General features: G+C 45.2%; 2 protein-coding genes across 2 annotated transcripts in view; one reads left to right on the top strand and one right to left on the bottom strand.

The window, feature by feature from the left end:
• Positions 1-15392, bottom strand: part of sigmar (Tumor necrosis factor alpha-induced protein 8-like protein sigmar) — a 181387-nt gene that overhangs the window by 147760 nt on the left and 18235 nt on the right. The gene's annotated exons all lie outside the window — the stretch shown is intronic.
• FASN3 (Fatty acid synthase 3) lies at positions 5886-13865 on the top strand. The gene is made up of 5 exons (XM_065239346.1): positions 5886-6543; positions 6617-8823; positions 8894-9314; positions 9376-11876; positions 11938-13865. Exons 1-5 carry the CDS (start codon positions 6274-6276, stop codon positions 13694-13696), a joined length of 7158 nt encoding a protein of 2385 aa, XP_065095418.1. The 5' UTR covers positions 5886-6273; the 3' UTR covers positions 13697-13865.

Below are 15392 nucleotides of genomic sequence, written 5' to 3'. Positions count from 1 at the left end.
AGTTCGCTGAATGTCTACAAAGTTTGCCAAACTTTTAAGAGATCCATGAACTTTTACGAAATTCCCGGCACTTTTGTGAAGTTTTACAAAGCTCCGTAAATTGCTAATTTTTTTTAAATTTCTCGAAGTTTTTTTCATAAAACTTCTACTTTGACTGAACTACTATGAAATTCAGTGCACTTCTACAAAGTTCTGTGGGGAAAGGTTAATGCTTTAAGTGGGAAGAGAAAAAACCGGGGAATCGCTCTTAAATATGAAGGAGGAATTACCCGCGATTCAGATACTATTGCCGATGTGCTTGGAGAATACTTTGCCTCTCTATCAGGCGTTGAAGGCTACGAAGAACGCTTCCGTAGGAAAAAAGTTGCTTCGACACCCCCGATAGCCAGCATGCCAATTCCAGAGGAAACAATTTTTCCGGAAATAAACGAACCCTTCCGGATGAACGAGCTCGCTCTAGCCTTATCAAAGGCTAAAGGCAATTCTGCGGGCCCGGACGAGGTGGGCTATCTTTTGCTCCGGAATCTACCACCAGAAGGCGCAAGCTTCTAGATCTAATCAACCAGGAGTGGCTGCACAACTCCCTGCCTCAGGATTGGAAGCACAGTCTTGTGGTCCCGATCCTCAAGCAAGGAAAGCAAGGCAGACAAGCTAGTGATTCCAGGCCGATCTCCCTCACATGCTGTGCCTCCAAAATCGTGGAAAGGATGGTAAATAGACGACTGATGAACTTTCTAGAATCCAGGGACCTACTTGACCACCGTCAACACGCCTTTCGTCCAGGACACGGTACATACACGTACTTCACCACACTTGCCCAAGCCCTTGATGACGCTACCTCGAGCGGACACCATGTCGAACTGGCAGCTTTAGACATAGCAAAAGCATATAATAGAGCTTGGATGCCAGATGTCATCCGACAAATGGCTGATTGGGGCCTTGGCGGGCACCTGATGCATTTCGTGAAGAATTTCTTGGCAAACCGCACCTTTCAGGTACTTCTGGGAAACCACCGTTCCGCAACATTCCGAGAGGAGACTCGCGTACCGCAGGGTTCGGTTATCGCGGTCACCCTTTTCTTAATTTGTATGAATGGAGTTTTCGTTAACCTTCCTAAGGAAATTTACATCTTTGTGTACGCTGACGACATTATCCTCCTGATCACTCACAAAACCATAAAGGCACTACGTAGAAAGATGGGCGCTGCCACAAGGGCAGTCTCCCTGAGGACATCACTTACTGGCTTCCAACTCTCAGCCGAAAAATGCACACTAGTGCACATCTGCTCTCACCATCATGCCGTCCTTAACACTCCCATCTGTATCAATGGTACAGCTATTCCCATCAGGAGGTCAGCCCGTATTCTCGGAGTTCGAATTGACCGATATTTGACCTTTTCTGCCCACTTTGACGAAGTCAAGAAAGCCTGCAAGACACGTCTTAATCTGCTACGATCCATCGCAGGTCGACACCCAGACAGTAACCGGCCCATTCGTCTTCGAGTTGCTAGAACAATTTTAGAATCACGTCTCCTTTATGGAATCGAAGTTACCTGTCTCGCTCGCGAACAACTTATTACGAAACTAGCCTCTACATACCACCAAGCAATCCGTATCTCATCCGGCCTACTACCATCCACGCCTGCAATTGCAGCTTGCGTGGAAAGTGGGGTACTACCATTCAACCTTCTAGTTACTCAGACCATCTGTAACCGATCAATTAGCTTCGAGGAGAAGACAGCTGGCTCAGATGAAGGAGTTTTCCTCCTTACCGAGGCCAAACAACTCCTTTCAGCCACCACCAATCTGGAGCTCCCCCCGGTGTCTAGCTTACATTGGTGTGGAACCAGAGATTGGAACCTGCCCGGGCCCATTATCGACTTGGCGATAAAGAAGAAGTTCAAGGCAGGATCAAACTCTACGGCACTTGTGAGATCCGTCGCGGAACTCCAGAGAACCAGATACTGCAACCACACTATCCGTTACTCCGATGGATCGGTTTCCCGTGAAGGGGTTGGCATCGGCATCACGGGACCCCAAATGTCCGTACTTCATCGACTTCCAGACCAGTACACTATATTCTCGGCAGAAGCGGTCTCTGCTTTTATTGCTGCTACCACTCCCTCAAACAAGCCGATTGCCGTATTTACGGACTCCGCAAGTGTAGTTTTAGCCCTCAACTCAGACTCTATTAAGCACTCATGGATCCAAGCCATTCAGCGATATGCCCCCAGAAACACTACATTTGTATGGATTCCGGGACACTGCGGCATTCGTGGTAATACGGAGGCGGATCATCTAGCAGCTTCTGGAAGACGAGCCCAACTGTTCACCAAGGAGGTTCCATCAGGGGACCTGAAAAAATGGGTTGCCAACAAAATCTGGGACTTATGGTCAAATACATGCTCCCAATCAACTAGCATTTTCCTTAGAAAAGTGAAGGCTGACACACGAAGATGGCAAGACCCCCCTGACCACCGAACTCAGGTTGTCCTGGCAAGACTCAGAACAGGCCATACCAGTGTCTCGCATAACTTTTCTGGGAGCGGCCCGTTCCGGAAATTTTGTGAGCTCTGCCGCACCAACTGTTCAGTGGAACACATAATCTGCCACTGTACTCAATACGAAGGCTCACGAGTGCTGTACGGCATACCGGGCAGCATTAAGGACGCACTGAGTAACGACCCGACTAGAATCACAGCATTAATGGGCTTCCTCCGCGAGGCCGGCCTTTTCGACCAAATATGAAACCTGCCAAAAACCCGACCACCGCAATACAAATGGACTTTCTCTTATCACCCAACATCTCAAACCAAAGCAAGATCCTCAGCAACTTAACAACCAAAACTCCGAAGAAAGACAGCACATTGACAGCCTCAGTATTTAACTAGAGGAGGCCTCTTATAGACCTCCTAACATGATAAAAAAAGAAAAAAAAAAAAACTTTGTAACTAGATGAGGTCCCTTCTGGACCCCACACTATCTTTTCAGAGACGAATCAGCCAACGGCTGAAAGTCTCTATAATAAGGAAATCAATCAATCAATCGAAGTTTTTTCTTAAAACTTCTACTTTGACTGAACTACTATGAAATTCAGTGCACTTCTACAAAGTTTCCTGGATTTTTAAGAATTTTATTGATTTTCTGCGAAGTCCTCTGAAGTTCTACAAAGTTAACTGAACTTGTACGGAACTATTTAAAAGCTATTAACAAAGTGTCCTGTATTTTAAAGAAGGTCCCGAAACTTTTATGTAGTTTGCTGAAAATAAACAAAGTTCCCAAACTTGTACAAAGTTCGGACTTCTACGAAGTTTTCTCTAATTTTCACAAAGCTCCCTGAATTTCTATTAAATTTTCAGAAAGTTATTGAACTTTTACGAAGTTCGACACAATTCTCAGCACTTCACAAATAAGTTTCCAGAAATTCTACGCAGTGCCCTGAACTTCTAACGAAGTTTTTTTTTAATTCTACGAAGTATTTTAAAGACCTATGAAGTTCCTTGAAGTTCTACAATATTCACTGAATGTTTGCGAAGTTTCCAGACCGTCTATGAATCTCGCTGAAGTCAAACGATGATCTATTAACTTTTTCGAACTGTCCTTGACTTCGAAGAAGTTCCTTGAACTTCAGTATAGGCTCAGTTTTATGAATCTGAAATATTGAGGACTTTCCACTGCTAGCAAATTTCAAAAGTAGCAGTGAAGACATCCGAAGAAATTTTGTGATTTTTTCTAAATAAACCTTGCATCCCTGATCTCAAGGATCTTTCTCGTTCGTTTGCTGCTGTATCGTCTACTCCTTCATTGCCACGATGGTTGCATATTGTGTTGGTTTGTGATGTGTGCTGAATGATCATTTGCCGCCGTTACGTTATTCCCTCTTATGGGACTACACGCAGGTAAATGCACATAAGATATTCATTAAAATATCTTTTGAAAATTAGCCACAAGCAATTCTCATGATGTTCAATACGATACATTATGAAATCAAATTTATTGGGCAAATCAATTCGTAGGAATTTCTTAAGGATTTGGTAATGAAATCATCATAATGCATAGCTTAGTTCATAATGACACATTAAGAATTTCGAAAATTGAAGCATACACTTTCAATTACCTACATTATGAATTGTGACACCAAGCGAATGAAAATTGAAATGCCGAAAAACTGTGTTTACAGATTCCATTGCTGAATAAATCATGCATTGGATCCACAGTAGAATTCTAAATTACATGAAAAGACGGCGTCCTCACTAATGATTCTGTTGACCCCTGCCTTATTAATGGTAACTTTTCGAATAATTCTCGCTGCAAAAAAAATTGACATAACTTCGACTTGTTTGCATCCAGTACCGTCTTCAATAGCCACTTCCATCTTGAGTTTTGGCTCTAAATATTATAACGTCCCTTATGATTTTTTTCAAATAAACACTCTTCCAACTTTCATAATGCGCATAATGAAATTCAAACATGTGGTGCATGAATGGTTTATGTCCAAATAATGAAAACTGAGATGTCTTATATGCAACGCATAAGTGACTTATGAAAGTTTAGTTTGCTTCATTTTTGAGTTTACATAATGTTTGAATTTTGGTTTTCTTATACTCATTTCCCTGCGTGTAATACACACTGCAATCTGCCCAAGTATCCACCAAGCCAGTTATTGGTAAGGGCTGACCACAGCTAGCTTCTGAAAACAGGACATTCCGACATTCAAGATGACAGATCTATAATTAAGATATTGGATTTGAATCCAATATGGAAGCTAGCGGACAACGAATTCGCGTTTGAACCAATGCCATAATAAAAAATATACCAACCCGAACGATAACCCAAATGATTGAACTATTCGACAAATGGTTCGGATGATACCTTACTATGATAAGCAAAATAATCTTAAATAAATATTAGGGTGGGCTTGACGAGTAGAAGCTGAGATTTGATGTTCACTACCATTTTGGAAACCAAGATAGCGAATGAAATCCAAGTATTGAACAATTGCATTTATAGTGTTGTGGAATTATTTAAATCATAAGATACGCACATGAAATGGCTATGTTTTGCAATTTAGGTGCGAAACACTTCTTAGCGACGTGCAGATTTTGTAAGGGGCTGCAACCAGTAATGGTTACTCAAACGGTACTCAATCTCTTCATTGTTTTATGATAGATACAAACATTTTTGATGCAAAGATCAGAAACGCCACACACGAAATCTCAAAATGGTTACACCTTACAGGTTCGATGTTTAAAAATATTGGTCAAACATCCAAATCTGAACGAAGTTCAATATACTTCCAATGTATCAAGCTAAACCGATATGAAAGACCGAAAAATTAATGTATTCAAATTATACAAAACAAAGCAATGCCGTCAAAATTTACATAAAATTCAGTTAACTTACCACGATAAGCATATTACCGAACATGCGACGCTACCCGAATACCTTGGACGAAACATTGTATAAACTGAAAAAAAGAATGCACGTTTCCATCGGCCACTCCGTGGGGTCAGAAAGGTTAAACATGCCTTCTCGGAGTCTTCACTGATTATATACAACGAACGTCAATGTGTACTTGTGACGGGCAACACTATCATCCCCATCGCAATAATGTCCCGAGATTTCCGTTAAAATTATGCTTCTGAATCTAGCTGAACTGTCCAAGGAGCATCCATAATCTGCAGAACGATGCACACCTATTGCAGTTGACGCAGGAAGCGCACGCAAATTCCACTTTAGGTACCGCGCACGTTTACCGGTCAAAGCTTAATGAAAGTAAAGCGGAGTTAATCAGATGCATGGAATCGTTAATCGAAAGTCGCCCCGTATTGGCCGTGCAGGTCACCGCTATAAAACGGTTACCGCCTCTGGTATTTCGTTCACAAGCGTACTGGTCATTGCGCCGCTGAGTTCTTCTGTGGCTTTCTTTCCGAACTGTCTCCGGATTGTGTGCAAATTTATCGTTCGTTACTCGTCTACGCTACGGTACGGTTATTTCAACGGTTTGCAAGTTCATTGTCAATGAATAGTGGATTCCCAGTTTGACCGGATACGGACGCAGGACTCAGGCAGGCGCTTAAGGAAGGATTCGGACGGAACTGGAAACGCGCGCATCGTGTGGATTAGTTTGTGGTGACGTGGATTAAGTGTAGTTTTGGGGACGGTTTTGGTTCTTTGGTGGAGAGGAACTAGTGTTAAGTGCGATTATTTGATTTGGAGCTTCCAGTGAAGTGATTTGTGTTGGGACTGAGAAATAGTACAAATTATTACAACAATGGGTTCAAGAATTGAAAACCCTGCGATCGAACACCGTGCTAAGCCGCCGGCTGCGGGTGCAGAGATTGTCATTTCCGGTATTTCTGGGCGTTTCCCGAATTCGGACAATGTCAAGGATTATGCCTACAATCTGTACAACAAGATTGACATGGTAGACGATTTGGAAACGCGTTGGCGTCATAGCAACGTCGAAATTCCTCGCCGCATGGGCAAGGTGAACAACCTGGAGAAGTTCGACGCCACGTTCTTCGGAGTGCACTTCAAGCAGGTAAGTCTGTCGATTTGTAACGTAAATGTCCAAATCACCAACACGTATCGAATTCATATCGTCAAACCCATAGGCCCACACCATGGATCCGCAATGTCGTATCCTGGTGGAACACGCGTACGAAGCCGTCATCGATGCCGGTGTGAACCCGAAAAGTCTGCGTGGATCGCGAACCGGAGTGTTCGTCGGAGCTTGCTTTGCTGAATCGGAGAAAACCTGGTTCTACGAGAAGATCTCATCCGGGGGATTCGGTATCACCGGTTGTTCCCGTGCTATGATGGCGAACCGTATCTCATACACCATGGGATTGAACGGTCCTTCCTTCCTGCTGGATACGGCTTGTAGTAGCTCTATGTACGCCCTGGATTGTGCGTTTAATGCCATTCGCAATGGTGAATGTGATGCAGCAATTGTTGGAGGTTCTAACCTACTGTTGCATCCGTACGTAACGCTGCAGTTTGCTCGTCTCGGTGTACTGGCCTCTGATGGCTACTGTCGGCCATTCGACAAAGATGCTTCCGGTTATACACGTTCAGAAGCTATCTGCGTAGTCTTCCTACAGAAAGCCAAGGACGCTAAACGTGTGTACGCAGATGTCGTCTACTCGAAGACCAACTGCGACGGATTCAAAGAGGAAGGTATCACCTACCCATCGGGAACGATGCAACGTAAGCTGCTTTCCGAGTTCTACCAAGAAATCGCCATTGATCCATCGACCGTCAATTACGTAGAAGCTCACAGTACCGGTACCGTTGTTGGTGATCCCGAGGAGTGCGCTGGGTTGGATAAGATTTTCTGCACAGGTCGTACGAAGCCGCTGCCGGTCGGTTCTGTCAAGTCTAACATTGGCCACTCCGAGTCCAGCTCAGGAATCTGCTCCATCATCAAGTCTGTGTTGGCATTTGAAAATAGAGTCATCCCACCTAACATCAACTTTGGCGAAATCAGAAGTGATATTCCATCGCTGGTTGAGGGTCGTTTAGCCGTTGTAGCGGAGAATACGCCTCTGGAAGGAAACTTGATTGCTGTGAACTCATTCGGTTTTGGAGGTGCCAATGCACATGCTCTGCTCAAGGGTAACTCGAAGGTAAAGGTCAACGGTGGAATTCCGGAGGATAATCTTCCAAGATTGGTCACATGGTCTGGTAGAACTGAGGAGGCCATCGATGCTATTCTGACTGACATGAGTAATAGACATCTGGACGCCGAATACGTATCTTTGGTGCATAGCGTTCAGAGTGAGTCCATTCCCGGCAATGTGTTCCGAGGCTACGGAGTTTATGCTAAGAACGGCACCGAGAATGCCCTTTGCTTGGGACGCGACTGTCAGCACTACACCGGTCTGAAGCGTCCACTGGTTTGGGTATTCAGCGGAATGGGATCACAGTGGACCGAGATGGGTACTTCGCTGTTGGAGATCCCAATCTTCCGAAACTCCGTTGAAAACTGCCATCGCGTGCTGGACAAGAAGGGATTGAATCTGATGGAAATCCTTACCTCGAAGGATTGCAAATACGAAAACATTCTGCACTCGTTTGTCGGAATTGCCGCTGTTCAAATCGGTATCGTAGATGTCCTCCGATCACTGGATATTGAACCCGACTTCGTGATTGGGCACTCTGTCGGTGAATTGGGTTGTGCATACGCTGACGGGTGCTTCACGGCTGAACAAATGATTTTGTCCGCATACTCCCGAGGTATGGCCAGCTTGGAGACAAAAACCGTGTTCGGTTCCATGGCTGCTGTTGGCTTGGGTTACCGTAAGATCCGAACCATGATCCCACCAGGCATTGAGGTTGCCTGTCACAACGGTCCCGACTCGTGTACCATTTCTGGACCTAAAGAAAATGTAGAGGCCTTTGTCAAGGAACTGACTGGCAAGGGAATTTTTGCCAAGGAAGTTCCCTGCTCGAACATTCCCTATCACAGCAAATACATCGCTGAAATGGGACCGAGGCTGTTAGCCCGACTGAACGAAGTGATTCCGGAACCGAAGAAACGTTCAGCTAAATGGTTGAGCTCCTCGGTACCGAAGATCCGTTGGGATCAACCGGAAAGCCAGTACTCCTCAGCTCACTACCACACCAACAACCTGTTGAGCTCGGTTCTGTTTGAAGAAACGTCCGCTCTGCTCCCGAATAATGCCATGACCATTGAGGTAGCCCCCCATGGACTACTGCAAGCTATCCTGAAGAAGTCTATGCCAAATGCCGTTCATATTGGATTGACGAAACGGGGCAACAAAGACAACGTACAATACCTGTTCAACGCTCTTGGAAAGTAAGTTGTTTTTTTTTTACAGTAATCATTTGTCCGTATATCATATAACTCTCATTCTTAACACGCCTAGATTGTACGTCAACGGGTTGGATATCCCGGTGTCTCGCATGTACCCTCAAGTAGAATATCCCGTTTCACGGGGAACTCCACTAATCTCTCACCTGGTACGTTGGGATCACAGCGAAGACTGGTTCGTTACCAAGTTCGAGATGCAAAAGTCATCCAAGAGTGGAGAGCGTCGCGTAAAGATCAAGCTCAGCGATCAGGACTTCAGCTACATTTCCGGTCATATCATAGACGGACGTGTACTGTTCCCCGCTACGGCATACCTGCATCTGGCTTGGGAAACTCTTGCCATGGTTAAGGGTCCCATGTACTTCGACTTGGAGGTAGAGTTCGAAGATGTCAAGTTCTTGCGGGCGACTTCCATCGCCAAGGATCAGGAAATTGAGTTCACGGTTATGCTGCAACCAGGTACCGGAAGATTTGAGGTAAGTTCTCAGTTCGAATACACTTTTTTAACCCGGATTGATACTATAATATCGGATATAGATCACGGAAGGAACGGCTGCAGTCGTAACTGGCTACGTTAAGCACGTCGAGAACATTCAATTGTCGGAAATTCCGGATCCACCGGAGAGTGACTTCCCCATGCTGTCCAGTCGTGACTTCTACAAGGAACTCCGCCTTCGCGGTTACCATTACAATGGAGCCTTCCGGGCGGTGCAGGAAGCTCGAGCTGACGCTCGTTGCGGAAAAGTCAACTGGGAGCTGAATTGGGTATCCTTCCTCGATTGTTTACTGCAGTGCTGTATCGTCGGTAAAGATACTCGTTCCTTGATGATCCCGACAGGAATCGAGCGTATGCGCATCGATCCGAAGATGCACCTGGCGATCGCCAACACAATGGAAGAAGGACAGCAAGTGTTCGACTTCAAGTACTCTGATGTGTTGAACACAATCCGCTGCGGTGGAATCGAAGTCATTGGACTGCAAGCAAGCACCGTCGGACGGAGGAAGCCTCCAGGTTATCCAGTGTTGGAATCGTACCAGTTCATCTCGCATCTTCCAGCACCGAAGATGTCTAAAGCCGATGCCGTACGAGTGTGCGTTCAGCTGGCCTTGGAAAACATTCCCGTACCGAAGGTTAAGGCCGTGGAGACTGACTTCCACAACGATACTCCGATTACTCCATTGTTTGCTGAAGCCCTTGGAGATCTTCCGCTCGTCACAGCTGACTTGATGTTCCTCTCTCAGCAACAATTAACTCTGGCCGGAGTGCACGTTGAAGATGGTAAACTGTCAACTCAATCCAACTGCCTATTCCTAGTTTCCGTCAACTGCTTGGGTCGCCCAGAATTGTTCGAAGAAGCGGCTGGTAGCTTACATGACAGTGGATTTATTCTATCACGAGAAAGTGCAAATCTTGTACTTGACAGCGTAGTTGCGCCAGCCGGATACCAGCTGATTGCGTTGATCCCGGTTGAAGATGAGACATATGTCCTGCTTCAACGTATCAAGCGCAAGTACATGGGAAGCCCAACCATCGTACACATTCCTAATGACGACAAGTTTGAATGGGTTCCGAAACTACGGGAAGCTATGAAGCACGGTTCCGTGATTGCCGTGTCTCAAAGTGACAGCATGTCTGGAATCATCGGTCTGGTTAACTGTATCCGTAAGGAACCTGATGGTGGAATGGTGAGCTGCGTATTCGTAGATGACCCGAAGGCACCGTCATTTGAACTCGACAACCCATTCTACAAGGCACATCTGAAGCTTGGGCTTGCCTTGAATGTATACCGTAATGGTCGTTGGGGAACTTACCGTCACTTGCAGCTACTACAGCCCATTGTGACCAAACCAAGACGTGATCATTGCTACGCCAATGCTCTAACTAAGGGAGATCTTTCGTCGATGACCTGGCTGGGTGGACCGTTCAACCAAAGTAGACCAAAGGGTGAACTAGTTAAAGTATCCTACAGCTCGTTGAACTTCCGTGATGTGATGTTCGCGTCGGGTAAATTGACGGCCGACTTTGCTAATTTGTCTCGCCTCGAACAGCAGTGCGATCTGGGTTTCGAATACTCCGGTATCGCAGAAAGCGGTCGCCGTTTGATGGGTATGCTTACCACCGGAGCTATGGCTACCCATGTTGAATGCGATGAATCACTGACGTGGGCTGTTCCAGACAAATGGACCCTGGAAGAGGCGGCTACTGTACCGGTAGTCTACGGTACCGTGTACACTGCACTGTTCCTCAACGCAAACATCCAGAAGGGACAGTCCATCCTGATCCACGCTGGTAGTGGAGGGGTTGGTCTAGCAGCCATCAATGTGTGTCAGGCATACGGGTTAGAGGTCTACACTACAGTAGGCACGCAAGCAAAACGAGACTTCCTGTTGCAAACATTCCCGAAGCTAAAGCCAGAAAACATCGGAAACTCTCGTGACACTTCCTTTGAGAAGATGATTATGCTTCGCACCAACGGTCTAGGAGTTGACTACGTTCTGAATTCCTTGTCGGAGGATAAATTGCAGGCCTCGGTTCGCTGTTTGGGAAAATACGGCAAATTCCTGGAAATCGGCAAATACGACATGGCCAATGATAGCAAGCTGGGTCTGCATAGATTCTTGCGAGCTTTGTCATTCACGGCCATTTTGGTAGATTTCCTGTTCACGGCAGCACCAGAGGAAAAACAAGTACTACGCGATCTAGTCGAAAAGGACATCAAGGCCGGAATTGTCAAGCCCTTGAAGACCAATGTCTTCCCTGCTAGTGAGATCGAAAATGCCTTCCGTTATCTGGCCAGTGGAAAACACGTCGGCAAGGTGCTGCTGAAGATTCGGGATAACCCGAACGATGAATACTCTGTGCCGATTGCATATCTGCCACGAATGTACTGCAATCCGGATCATTCGTACGTGATTGCTGGTGGTTTGGGAGGATTCGGCCTTGAGCTGGCCGATTGGTTGGTACTTCGCGGATGCCGCAAGCTAGTCATGAGTTCTAGCCGTGGCATTAGCAAGGCGTATCAAGCCTACCGAATCAAGTGAGTTTGCGATGCCTGTACTAGGTTTGTCCTAATCTAACTATTCTCGTTTTCGTTACAGAATCTGGGAACAATATGGAGTCAAGGTGTTGGTTAACACCGAAAACATCACCACCAAGAAGGGATGCGAAGCATTGCTTTTAGCTGCTACCAAATTGGGTCCAGTCGGTGGTATTTACAATCTGGCAGTTCAACTGCGTGATAGTATTTTCGAAAATCAAAGTGTACAAACGTTTATCGAATGTATGGGCCCGAAGGCGATGGCAACCAAGTACTTGGATGAACTCAGCCGGAAGCTGTGCCCCGAGTTGTCATACTTTGTAGTGTTCTCCAGTGTGTCTTGTGGTCGAGGAAACGCTGGTCAGAGCAACTACGGCATGGCGAACTCTGTAATGGAACGTATCATCGAGCATCGTCATGCAAACGGTTTGCCAGCCAAGGCCGTTCAATGGGGAGCAGTTGGTGAAGTTGGTTTGGTGGCTGACATGCTGGAAGATAAACTGGACATGGAAATTGGAGGAACTCTGCAGCAAAGAATCTCCTCCTGTCTTCAGGAGCTGGATCCCCTGCTGACAACTCCGGAACCAATTGTCGCCAGTATGGTTGTCGCGGAGAAACGTGTACGAAGCAGTGGAAAGGACAACATTATAGAATCCGTTATGAACATTATGAGCATCCGTGACATCAAATCCGTATCGATGGATACTACGTTGTCCGAGCTGGGTATGGACTCTCTGATGGCTGTAGAAATCAAGCAAACTCTAGAACGCGAATACGAACTGTTCCTAACGCCTCAGGATCTTCGTTCGTTGACCTTCATGAAGCTGCAGGAGCTGACCGAAGCCAAGGCATCCACTGACGACAACGTTAAACTGAAGCTGGCCAACGAGAAGACTCCGACCGGTGTGGCCATGTTACTACGTAACTTGGGTGATGAGTTCAACAGCGAACATACGATCCTGCGTCTACAGTCGGAGAACGACTCCAAAAAGTACAACGCCTGCGTCATCTTAACCCCTGGAATCGAAGGTGTCGCTGGTAACGCCTGGCACAGCATCGCGTCCCAACTAACCCTGCCCACGTTTATCACTCAGCTGACCAAGACTATCGACATGGGCAGTATACCGGAAATTTGCCAATATTTGTCCCAGGACGTGATCGAGAATGTGTTCAAGGGAGCCGAACACTTTTACCTGGTGGGTTATTCGTTTGGTGCTTTCATTACCCTGGAGCTGGCTCGATTATTGGAAGAAACGGGTAAACGTGGTAAGATCTTACTTATCGACGGAGCACCCAAGTTCCTGCACAAGTTGGCTCTGGATCAAATGTCCGAAAATTGGACCGAAGAAAGTGTTCAGATTGTTCTGTTCGCTGGTATTCTCAACACCATCTACCCCGATGAGACGACCGACGTTTTGCCCATCATCAGTGGATGTCCCTCGTTTGAAGCTCGAATGGACAAACTACTTGAGCTCACCAAGGATCAAAATATCTACTCCGAAGCTTACCTACGAATGATGACGAAGGCCTTGTTCAACCGCATCAAGATCACACTGCTCTACGATGTCAACAAGATAACTCCTCTCGAGTCTCCAATCACCTTGGTACGTCCAACTGAAGTGTCTGTCGTGGACATCGAAGAAGACTACGGACTGTCCGAGTATACCAAGGGAGCGGTCAGTCTCAAGTTCCTGGAAGGCAACCACATCACCATGCTGGAGAACCCCAAGCTGACGCAAATTATCACGGAGTCGGATCCGGTGCTCGAGTCCGATCGCTCCTTCCAGAAGTACCTCCAGAGCAATGTAATTGCCGAGTAAGAACCTCCGAATCGTACGAATCGCGCCAACCGAACCCAAAAACGACCATTTCACGTTTTCTCCACATTGTTGTTTATCAACCCAGGCACACACACTTCGATCCAATATTAATGATCCGCATGTAGCAAGCACTTTCTGCATTGTGTTAATAAAAGAAAAGTTAGTTTAATGCTGGTGTTTGGTTTTGTCTTAGATCAACGAAATCCCCTGTTTACCAGTATGAGTCACTTGCGGGTCTGTCATTCGGTTTGTTTTCAATAAGATGAACATATTGGTATTGGAGGGGTATTGAGGTAATGGAAAGGTGCTTAATGATGAGCTAATATCTTAAGGTTCAGCTATTTTGTTACGTAGTAACAATTTTAAACACATGTGACTACATATTAGGAGTTGAGCTGTCAATTCTATTAATCCGCCAACAAGCTCTGTCACTCGAGTCAACATAATATATTATAGCGAATTTGTTTATTATGCAGTTCCAACCTGGATCAGGTGAACGTATCGAAACGATAGAAACACGAGAATTTTTACAACAGGGAATCTATTTTCTTGTATTTTGACAGTCGACTGCGGCGCCGATAGTGAAATAGTTTTTGCACGGTCGTTTTTGCGAGAGAAGAAGAACACGTCACAGACAAAAAGAAGCCAGTTGTTCCATAGAGGTTACTCTAAGGCCAGAAGAAACGAGCTCAACTTTTTGGCGGTTTGCTTGGGACCAATAGGCTAGTCAAGTAGTGAGCCAATTTAAAATCGTTAGTTTCAAATTTATTGTTGGTTGTCCCTCTTCCGCTTAGGTCATGAGATAAGCCATATTGTTTAACTCTTCCCCATTTCAGCAGTTCAACGCCAAATGACGAATCATAAAAAACTCGACTTTCTTCAATTTGCATGACTGTTTGTTATGGAAAATTATTTAAATTTTTGCTAAAAGTCGTCCATTTAGGATCTTGTAAAATTGTCAAAATGACGTCTTTGAAATTTTCCAAAACAAAATAGCAGGGAAACCTCACTTCTGATTGAAATCACGTCTAAAATAAAGTTACAGAGAAAAATAATATTTTTTCTGGGAAAAAAAATAGACGTCACATTTAGTATGACATTTCGTTGCCATAATTGGTGAGGGGTATTCGAATGAGGGTTTCAAAATTTCCCGAGAAACGGAAATTTTGAAAATGCAGCTAAGTAAATTGCACCTTAAAATGCTGTAGGAGTTCTCCGTTCAGTCCGTAAAACAAGCTCCTTCTGAATTATTTTGTTTTTTTTGCCGCTGATGTACCACCCTTGGAGGGAATATTTAAGATGCTATTCAAGAATTAGATCGAAGACATCATATCAAGGCAACTGGCAACTTTTCCAGTATCCAAGTAACTGATACAACAGCGCTGCGCTCTAGCGAAGGTGGAACCAAAAAATTCGCAAATACATAACCTTTCTTCTGAGATTGGAATCTTTGCTTCACGTCTTTTTTTCTGTTCCCACTTTTCAATTAGGGAATCCAAAAGTCTTTAAACATTGTACAGTTGCAAAATAGTCCGTCCTCAGCATTCCTTGAGCTTCTTTTCGAAATTTTAAGAACTCTATGAGCTCTTTTGAAATTCTTCTCAGAAGTCCTCTGGAATTAGTTTTAGAACTATTCTTGACTTTTACTCAGAACACCTTGAAACTGAAATTCCCTTAGAGTTTCAGAAGATTTTCC

This window comes from Ochlerotatus camptorhynchus, unplaced genomic scaffold (genome assembly GCF_037179485.1).
Source record: "Ochlerotatus camptorhynchus isolate MF236.1 unplaced genomic scaffold, CSIRO-AGI_Acam_v1.1 ptg000055l, whole genome shotgun sequence".
NCBI lineage: Eukaryota > Metazoa > Arthropoda > Insecta > Diptera > Culicidae > Ochlerotatus > Ochlerotatus camptorhynchus.
This window is presented reverse-complemented; position numbering and strand designations above follow the sequence as displayed.